Raw genomic sequence first — 10,975 nt, 5'->3', positions numbered from 1 at the left:
AATATTAGATCAGATGACCAAAAGTTTTGCTAAAGGGCTTTTAAGGGGTATCTTACAGAGGAAAGAGGTGTAGGGGGAATCCAAATCAAGGGGCTTAGATAGGATGATTAAAATCCAGTATAGAAAATCTCTAAGTTTATCCAACCCAACCCCAATCTTGACCATCATAACTCAAGAATTTCTAAAACGGTGTTTTACACTTGGAAAAAGGTGATGAATTACCGGTATCGGACTTCGGGATGTCCCGATGACCCTTGAAAGGCGCTACACAAATGTAATTCCGACTTATTTTGCAAACGTCAGCCGTCTGAATTTTTTTTTGAAAAGAAAAACAAAGCAGCAACTGGGGGCGGGGGCAAAAAGAGACCACTGCGACTCCTGTCGTAAATTAAACCGAGTATTCTTCGACGCGGGTCGGGCTTAAAAAGGGATCACTCGGGCTCCATTTTCAAACGAAATAAATGTGTGACCCATTGCCGCCGCCAAGTTTGGCCCGGCCCTGTTGACAGCTTCGGATTCTTTACGCGTGAGTAAAGCCCAGACCAGCGCGAGCGCTCCTCTTTTCCGTTGGAGAGGAGGGTAGCGGCGCGCGGGTTTGACGCTTCCGCGCGCACAGCCCGATCTCGAGCCCCCGCTCATTCCGAGAAAGGGCGTTGGCGCTTCGCTTCGGAAGGCTGTGCTGGCTGGCTCGCGCGTGACTCACGTTGGCCCACCCGCCGCGGCGCGCATGCGTCGGTTGGGGAGGAGTGGGGGGCGTGGCCCGCAGAGCACCGAGGGAGTTGGTTTGGTTGGGGGGGTGGGGCGGGATTCAGGGAAGTGGTGAGGCGGCGGCGGGAGCAGATCTCCTGGAGTGGCGGAGGCGACAGTTGGTGAGTGTGTGCGGGGAGAGGGAGAGGGAGTTAATTATAGATTGTGAGGGGAGGGGAGGGGAGGGAAAGGGGTCGGTGCGAGCTCTGTGGCCTGTGCCTGGGTTTCTTTTCACCCGATCTCTCCTCGGCCCGCGGGGTGGGCGCTCCGGGAGGCGCGGGGGGTGGGGAGGAGGGAGGAGGTTGGGTGAGTGGGTTGGTGTCCGGCTGATTACAGTCCGGGTCCCCTGCAACAGCCCGCACCACCCGGGTGCCAACACTCCCTTCCCCCGACCCTCCTACTCCTCCCTAGGCTGGGGCTGCCGCCTTGAAATCTTTCCTATCTTGTGCTGCCTCTTGTATCGCTGTTAACAATAGGTAAAGTAAAAACAGATGTTGGAAGGGATCAATCACGGGATATTGCTGGGGCTGTGCTTCCCATTGAATTGAACTCCTTTAGGGGGGCAAGGAGCTTACCCTCCAAAGGTTTGCAGCACCCTCCCCAGTCTTCAGGAAAGTCTTGGTAGCAAAATTAGAAAGTACACGGGCGAAGTTCACGCAGTGTTTACATTTTCCGCCAATGCATTCTGGCAAACCGTGAATGTCCTTTTAAATCACATGGTTTAATATTTGAGATTTGAGTTCAATGTGTCGTGGGAGTGAGATTATTGTTTGTGTGTGTGTGAAATCAGGCACTTGACTATTATGCTCTTGGTAACGATTCTCACGTTCTCAAAGTTTAGAGGGGGGAACTGCACTTGACCTAACGTAAAGGCAGAAAATGTGTGATTATTCTTAGTTTGCAATTGACTTTATTTAAGTAAATATGCACAATTTGCTGAATGTTCAAAAAAAGTAATACTTTTGTGTTGTATGTATAGACACAATTAAACTTAAATGATCATTCACCCTAGTGCTGTAATAGTTTAAATCTATCGGTAAATGTAGAGTTCTAAATATCGGTTCTGGTTCCTTTGCATACTGTATAAAGTAACATTACGGGATGTATTTTAATCACTGTGTACGTGAAGCTCATGGTGACATTAAAATGCAGTTGTAGAAGTCTGAGCCCCTAACTGCTCCTGATGTGATTTTTATTTTGAATGACTGAAGAGAACTGACAGATTAAGTAACTCATTTTCAATCTTTATGTAAAGAACTATTTTTACTTTCATACCTTATTTATTTGGCTGAGTTTCATACCACTGTCATTCCACTTCCAAGTAATTTGGTGCAATGCAAATTTTGTCAGTGATATGCATTTCATGTTGTATACTGCATTTCTGGCAATGGTTCAGTGCCAAAGAGGATGTGGCATTGACGTTAAAAGCAAGTGCATGCACGTCTAAAGATTTTGGCAATGGTAATGAAGTATTACAAACATTTTTGTGGGGGAGATCCGTATTGGATCTAGAAGAGGGAGGAAGACTTTTTCTAATAGCTAATCCAGATGTCTCGAATAGATAAGTCAAACTTCCTATCCTACTTCTCCAAGCAGTTTTCTTTTTAAAGATGGCTGTGTTTTTGTGCGAAATATGTACTCAACAGGTTTTTAAAAGATTGGGTAGTATTTTCTAGATGGGTACAAATTTTTTGCTTTTATCTTCTCCATTAGAGTTGAATTTTTCTGGCAACAATCACAAAACATTTAATTTTGCTAGTTTTCAGATGTGCAAAAAATACATCACACAGCAAAGTCAAACATTGTATCCTTTGATGCAAAATATTGTAGAAAGGAAAAATTAGCTCAGTGCAATCAATATTATGTCAGCTGTTATGGTGAGATAGTGTCAATTTTGTAGGTATTGCAATGAATGTCTTGTATGGACAGTGCTAGACTCTTTACTTCCCTCTTTTCAGATGCCTAACGATAGTTGAGAAAAAAAAAACCCATAGTGGTATGATTTTTGAAAACATTGAATGAGTAAACTTCAGTGAGTGAAGTTTGTCATTTGGCTGGTACTCAACAATTTAATCGTCGGAGGTCTCCAGGTTTTGTCATCAGTCTTACTCTGACTCTCTGCTAATCTTTATGGGCAGTACATAGAACATTACAGCGCAGTACAGGCCCTTCGGCCCTCGATGTTGCGCTGACCTATGAAACCACTCTCAAGCCCATTTACACTATTCCCTTGTCATCCATACAGAAGTACTAAAATTGGGTGTTTTGCCTGTAGTGATGGGAGGTAAAATTAGCCCTTGTTTCTGTTCTGATTATTATTGCTTTCTGATGATGTGGGGTATTGTTGCTTTCTGATGATACAGGGTAAGGGCAGAATTAAATTTGGCTAGGTGGCACAGTGGTTAGCACTGCTGCCTTACGGCACCGAGGACCTGGGTCCGATCCAGGGACACTGTCTCCCTGTGTTTGTGTGGGTCTCACCCCCACACCCCAAAGATGTGCAGAGTAGGTGGATTAGCTATATTAAATGGCCCCTTAATTGGGGTGGGGGAATAATTGGTACACTAAATTTAGAAAAATAAAAAAATGATTTGGCTATTGTGGTCCTGAACAGTTGAATATCCTGATAGGCAATCATTGCTTGGCTTTCAGGGGCGGCTGGCTACTTGTTTATGGTACTGAATGACATTCAAGCCTTTGAAAATTGAGAGGAAAGCAAGAGGAAAGCAAAAGTGAGAATGAAGGGACCAACTGAGATAACAATGCATGATGGGTTAAAGAAAAGTATTTCTGTGCTCCTCTCCAGTTACAAAATTGACTTTGTCACCAAGCAAGGTGATGTAAATTTGGTATTTAATATTTAAATACAATTTTAAAGTAATTTTTCCAATATAATCTGTGATATCAGTTGAGGTTCTTGCATCAGTAAAGGGATAAGACATACATGTTAGTGCAAAGCAATTGGGTGTGTTCTCTGCCTTGCAATTATGTTTCTATAATTATGCTCGGCCCTGTGCATAAAGAATTATAATTGAGAATGAGGGTGAGACTGATGTGCTTCAAACATATGTGTCCTTGTGCACGGTAGTCTGTAAACTGCATTTGGCAGATGAGTTCATAGTGTTACAGTAGCACCATTGATCTTGCAAATATTTCAGCACCTCTGTAATGTCTATAAACCTTTATAGCAGTCTGCCAAAATCTTTTACCAACAGTTGCAGAGAAGTCAAGCAATTGCAAATGATAACCATCTTGTTTCGGTCAGCTCTAGAGAAAGTTGAAACTAGTTGCCTCTTGATATGTAACTTCATCTGTAATTGAGGAACTGTTCATTTGAATTTGCTGTGACTCAACAGGAATAAATTTTGTTTGCTTCCACATAATGTGTTAAAATCTCTGCAGATGTGCCTTTTGATGTTTGTGTGGGTCCTTTGAGGTTTTGGACCTGCTTTGGGTGAAAGTTCTGTTAACTGTTCAATAAGATTTATAATCTGACCTAAGCCTTTTCTGTGAAATCTTGTTCATGATGTATTACTTAAGTGAATTTTACACACACTATTAGGTCATTTTTTTTCTTAGCTAGAAGAAGGCGGAGAAGGTGAAATGTTGAAAGCAGTGCAATTTTTAATGATTTTGCACAGGTTTTCTTTCCTGCAGGTTTTCTTCCAAGCCACATCCTCTTGGATACAACATTGGTAGTCAAACTTTGTGATTCGGAAAAGAAACACGTGATGTGAGAAAAAAATGATTTCATGCAATAAGTGCTTCGGGTCTGGAGTACACTGTCTGGAAGTGTGGTGGAGGCAGGTTCAATCGAGGCATTCTAGAGGGCATTAGATGATTATTTGAAGATAAATAATGTGCATGGGGTATGGGAAAAAGGCGAGCCGATGCAGACGCAGTAGACCAAATGGCGCTGCAGCAATTATGACTGCATATTTGCTCAATCTTATAAATTGCTTTTTTTGAGGTTCCAGGCACACTATTTCTTTGAGATTTAAAGGTCCTCGGTCTGAGTATATTTACCACTCCTTTCCGATTCGATGGTGCTTTTTTTTGTACTTTATTTGCTTCCATTTTTTTGGGATTTATCATCACTTCAGGTTTACATCACCTTCAGTGCACTTGAGAATTGGATGCTAGACTTAACTCTGTATTGAGGGATTAAGTATATTTTTTTCAGCCTATTTAAATGTGTACAAATAGAGAAATGCAAAGCAGTGACATTTAGATTGCACATTGGAACCAGAAAGTTGATGTGATATTGCACAATATGAATTTTTATGTAGATTTGTTTGCTTTTTTTGCTATCCACGTCCATACAGTTTAATTAAAAGGGTGCTACTGGTTTCGGCCTTCAGTAAGGAGACTAATCAAATCTTACAAAATTGCAAATCTTGAAGGCCTGACACTGCATGTCTGAGAATATTTTCTGTAAACATTGTATTTTGGGAGGCTTCGCTTTTGTTTAACTGAAAAAGCGTTTTGATAAATTTACTAAAGGAATTGGGAATGGATTATCCATAACTATAACCATTGCCAGCCAGGTTCTATAAACTGCATAGTAGCCAAGAATTAAACACTATTTCATACAAATGTGTGTTGGAGAATATTGTAGTTGCCTATCTAACATCAACCGTTTTCATTCACTGGTGTGACAGTGACTTTGGTGCAATATCAGTTGGATTCTTTTACAGCTTTTTTAATTCTGAAAAGCTGCGTAATGTCAAGAGTGAAATCTTGTTTCTTTGTATTTGTTCGTGTGTTCCTACCTAGTAAATTGTCAGTGAATAACTGCATCATAAAACTTGCAACATTATGGAAAATTGCTCTGGGTTGTTGTCATGAATGCCACTAACCTTAGAAACAGAATCCTGGAATTTGTGTGGAAAGAGCTGAATTTAAGATTGTTTGTGGCAGGAAGTCAGCAATAAATGGAAACTGTTGAATTTATTCGCAAGTCAGCTCCAGGTTGTTGCTACCAATAAATTGCCTTTGTTGACCCTCACAACAGCATATTTTAGCTTGATGCAGCGCCCCACCCCAAAAATGAACTTTTGTTTCTTTTTGGACAGGAACTGACCTACTGAGCAAATTTAAAATGATTTCACGGGCCGTGGGCTCATTTGTTGCCGCTTATTAATTGCCCTTGGGAGAGTGGTTGTGAGCTGCCACCTTGAACTTCTGCAGTACATGTGGTGTAGGTACAACCACAGTGCTTTTAGGGAGGCTGGTCCAGTTCAGTTTCTGGTCAATGGTAACACTCAGGATATTGATGATGGGAGATTCAATGATGAGAATGTCATGGGGAGGTAGTTGGATTTTCTCTTGTTGGAGATGGTCATTGCCTGGCACTTGTGTGACATGGATGTTACTTGCCACTTACCAGCCCAAGCCTGGCTATTGTCCACCTTCAGCTGCTTATGCACACAGACTGCTTTAGTATTTGTTTGTATTTCCGATGCTTTGCTTTGTATTGAAATACAGTGACCTGGGGTGAAGAGGAAATACGGGAAAATTACCTTTAGTGCAGAATTCTAAACCATTTACTTAATAACCTTGTGCAAACCCATAAGACACCAACAAGTACATAATTAAAGAAAAAGCACATGCAAGTTATTTCTAGGTTGTTACAGTTCAGAACTAAGAAAATGAAAATCCGTGTGATGATTTCCATTTCTCACATACATCATCACCTTTATGACTTAATTGATTCTAACAATGTTGACCTGCTTCTGATGATGTAAGCTGAAGTCTGCTTTGTTAAGAGTGCCCATATTTATTTAACAACAGAGAAAATAAACTTTTTATCAATCAGAAAAGATCTTGGGTCCACAATTGAGTGCTTTCCATCATGCACGTAGTCTGTTGTAGAATAAATTTCCTGTAGGTGGTGGTAACCCTGATCAAGTGATATGCTTTTTTCTGAATGCTGCCAAGTGCCTTGGCTTCTTGTTAAAGTTGCACTTCACTGCCCACGTTCTTCACTTTGATTTTGGGGGCAGCGCAGTGGGCAGCACTGCAGCCTCACGGTGTCAAGGTCCCAGGTTCGATCCTGGCTCTGGGTCACTGTCCGTGTGGAGTTTGCACATTCTCCCCGTCTTTGCGTGGGTTTCGCCCCCACAACCCAAAATTGCCCCTTAATTGGAAAAATGAATTGGGTACTCTAAATTTATAAAAACAAAAATAAATTGCACTTCAGGCAACTGGAATGTATTCCGATATACTGCAGAATTTGTGTCATCTATGGAAGGACTTTGGGGAGTCAGATGAGCCACTTGGTGCATAATGCCCAGATTTTGATTCCTTATAGCATGTTCAGTTAAGTTTCTTGTCATCCGTGTGGCATTTGCCCATTCTCCTGTGTCTGCATTGGTCTCACCCCCCACAACCCAATGATGTGCAGGGTAGGTGGATTGGCCGCACTAAAATTGCACCTTAATTGGGGAAATAAAAGGTTATTCTGGTCAATTGTGCCCCCTCCCCTTCCAAGCATGTTGATGATGGGGAAATTCAGTGATAGTGAATGCTCAGAATAAGTGGTTCCACTCGCTTGCTGAAAATGATTATTTCTCAGCACTTGTGTGGTGTGAAGGACTTGTTGTTTAGCAGTCCAAGCAATAATGTTTTTCAGGTCTTGCTGCTTATGGGCAGTCTGCTTAATTATGTGAGGAATTGCAAATGAGACTGAATATTGTAATCATTCGTAAACATCTCCACTTCTAGACTTATGCTGGAGGGACGCTCAGTGATGAAGCAGCTGATGATGGTTGGACCTAGGATACCTGTGAGGTGATTGGCCTCCAACAACCAGCCCTTTTCCTTTTGTGATAATGTCAGTCCAGCCAGTGAAGAGGTTTTTCTTCTGATTCCCATTAACATCAATTTTATTTGGAATCATTGATGTCACACTTGGTAAAATGCTACCTTGGCGTCAAGGGGGCAATTATTCTCGCTAAACCTCCAGAATTCAGCTCTTTTGCCCATATTTTGGTTAAGTTTGTGCAATGAGGTCTAGAATTGAGGGGACTTGGTGGAACCTAGAGCTTCAGCGAGCAGGTTATGGTGAGTAAATGCATTAGTGATAGCATTATGAGTGACGTCGCCAGCACTTTCATACTGATTGAGAGTATGTGGTGGTAATTGGCCAGATTGGATTTGCTCTCTTTATGTTCAGGACGCACATGGGCAATTGTCCAGCTTATTTAGTAGCTGCCAGTGTTGTAGCTGTACTGGACCAATTTGGCTAGAGGCACAACTAGTTATAGAAAACAGCTAGGATGTTGTTGAAACTCCTACCCTTTTGCTGTAATTGAGTGTGCTCAGACATATCTTGATGGAGTGAATTGGGTGAAGACTGGCTTCTTTGTGGGTTGAGATAAACTATCTACTTCCATCTGGAGTTGGTCGCAAGTGCTTCAACCTTGTGTTTTTGCATTTGTGCACTCATTATTTATTATGTTTTATTAATTGCTATGTTAATTAACAAGAAACAATGCTATTATTCCCGTACCAGCCTCCCCGAACAGGCGCCGGAATGTGGCGACTAGGGGCTTTTCACAGTAACTTAATTTGAAGCCTACTTGTGACAATAAGCGATTTTCATTTTCATTCATTATTGTCATTACTATCAATGGATATTAAATACTGATTGCTTTTGTTTGTAAAAATAATTTGATCATTTTTGAACACCAATGTTCTAAAACAATGTTAAACTGTTGTGTTGTTTAATTAGATACTCAGAAATTAATCTCGTACCAAAAGCTGTAAGGTATTGAAATAGAGGGGCCAGTCACCAGAAAGTATTTTTAGGTAAATTTAAAAACTACAATTCTTTCAAATTCCATCATTGAGAAAAAGGTACAATTTATAAATGATCTGATCTGCAATGGATTGTTGTATATTGTTAATTTGCCACATGTATAGGACAGATCAGCAGATGTTTATTGTCCTGTAGTTCAACCATCTGTGTATTTTTCTCCCTGGACTCCTATTGCTGTTAGCAACCAATGTCCATTTTAAGTTTTAAAAACAGCTGCAAAGCAGTTTGGTGGTCCTGCATACACTACCACAGATTGTGGGGGCTCTGACGTGCGCTTGTGAAACTTGTTCTGTTGGCATTTTTGTCAGAGACAATGGATATGATAGGCGAGAGGCTTCCTAACAAGGGCAGGGAGTCACCCCCCTTGAATTGCAAGGAATGTCAGCAGTAGGAAAATATTCTTGAATGCCTTATACTATAAGCAAAAGCGTAAAGTTAAGTAGCACATTTATAATATTTACACAGACGTGGAAGTGTTTCATTAGTTATCTGGTCAAATATGTTTTGTTTTGAGAATATTTTTGTCTTCTGCCCGAAGCCACCACAGGCTTTCTATATAAGGAATTCAGTAGCTGTGAAATCTAAGCCCTGCAAATGTTTTAAAATAGGATCGGCCCTTAATGATCTCCACTTCAGGTGGGATCTTTTCTGGCTGTTGACTTTGCATTTCCAGCAATTAGTATATATTTCTGACTTACTTTGGTTTTTCTTCTAACAAGAAAAAGCATGCCATTAAGTTTTGGGATTTGCTGTTAATTAGTCTCATCACTGACAAACATTTTCCTCCCCTCCTGCATAATATTTCTGTGAGATATATAGGTTGGGATATATAAAACTCGCTGGCAATGTATAGAGCAATGAACATCTGGATGAAGAGCCCCATCTTAAAAGGTCGTGTTAAAGATTAGTCCTATTTTAAACAGTTTGTTGGGCTTGGATCTCACAACCGAAGGACCCCATATATGGTAGGCATGCCTTAGCCTTGGACAGAAGGTAAAAATATTGAAAAGATGTGTGCAGAATATAAAATTATTCAAAACTTGTTATTTTTTTCTAAGTCTTATGCAATAATCATTCAGCTAAATAATGAATTTGCTATATATCCAGCAACATTTATGTTCAGACTTCCATGATGTGCCTCTGAGTCTTTATTTTGCTGTTAATAACAATCAAACATATTATAGTTTCACGGTGCTGAGGACCTGGGTTCGATCCTGGCCCCGGGTCACTGTTCGTGTGGAGTTTGCACATACTCCCTGTGTTTGCATGGTTCTCACCCCCACAACCCAAAGATGTGCAGGGTAGGTGGATTGGCCACGCTATATTGCCCCTTAATTAGGGGAGGGGGGGGGGGAGAGAATAATTGGGTACTCTTAAGTTTTTACAAAAAAAAAATTACAGTTCACTAAACGTGTAACTTTGCAAGTGTTTCAAATAAAGAATAGTGGTTGGTTTGAGTGGTTATACAGCTGAAACACAATTAAGAGATTTTGATGATGTCATGCACCACAAGAGCAAAGTTCATCTGAATCCAGTGGTTTTAGATGATTCAAGCCAGCTGCTAAATAATAGGAGACTGCTTGTATTGTAACAGATAGGCATGCATTGGTCTCCTCTTTCGATTGTCTTGCTCTCCACAGTTTCCTGGTATAGTGTATGTAAAGTCCATTATTACTATTCAACCACATTTTAGTTACAGTTGAGTCACTACCAGATTTTTACTGATATTATACAGAGCTCTGAAGTTGCTTATGACATATGTGCTAGATGCATTGTAATAGAACATAGAACAGTACAGCACAGAACAGGCCCTTCGGCCCTCAATGTTGTGCCGAGCCATGATCACCCTACTCAAACCCACGTATCCACCCTATACCCGTAACCCAACAACCCCCCCCTTAACCTTACTTTTATTAGGACACTACGGGCAATTTAGCATGGCCAATCCACCTAACCCGCACATCTTTGGACTGTGGGAGGAAACCGGAGCACCCGGAGGAAACCCATGCACACAGGGGGAGGACGTGCAGACTCCACACAGACAGTGACCCAGCCGGGAATCGAACCTGGGACCCTGGAGCTGTGAAGCATTTATGCTAACCACCATGCTACCCTGCTGCCCCATTGTCACCGCCTTCAAGTTTTCCTACAAGCCTTACACCATCCTGACTAGGAAGTATCACTGTTCCTTCACTGTCGCTGAGTCAAAATCCTGGAACTCCCTTCCCTGTTGAGCACTGTGGGTGTGTCTGCACCTCATGGACTGCAACAGTTCAAGAAGGTGACTCACCATTACCTTCTAAAGGGACGTTATGGATGGGCAATAAATGTTGGCCTAACCAGTGATGCCCACATCCCATGAAAGAATTTTAAAAATGTGAGCATTTTAAATGAATGTTAGTAGGT

At 41.4% G+C, this 10,975-nt stretch overlaps 1 protein-coding gene across 4 annotated transcripts in view; it reads left to right on the top strand.

Annotated features, from left to right (window-relative positions):
• The first annotated feature begins 356 nt into the window (after positions 1 to 356).
• rnf19a (ring finger protein 19A, RBR E3 ubiquitin protein ligase) overlaps positions 357 to 10,975 on the top strand; it is an 89,544-nt gene continuing 78,925 nt past the window's right edge. For 2 of the 4 annotated variants that reach the window (XM_038810104.1, XM_038810103.1), the window contains exon 1: positions 7,740 to 7,812. In XM_038810104.1, coding sequence (XP_038666032.1) covers positions 7,755 to 7,812 — 58 coding nt within the window. In that variant the 5' untranslated portion in view covers positions 7,740 to 7,754. Of the gene's footprint in view, positions 527 to 801; positions 870 to 7,739; positions 7,813 to 10,975 lie in introns of those variants that run through there. The other 2 variants (XM_038810106.1, XM_038810105.1) reach the window with 2 other exon arrangements.

Source organism: Scyliorhinus canicula, chromosome 10 (assembly GCF_902713615.1).
Source record: "Scyliorhinus canicula chromosome 10, sScyCan1.1, whole genome shotgun sequence".
Lineage (NCBI taxonomy): Eukaryota > Metazoa > Chordata > Chondrichthyes > Carcharhiniformes > Scyliorhinidae > Scyliorhinus > Scyliorhinus canicula.
This window is presented reverse-complemented; position numbering and strand designations above follow the sequence as displayed.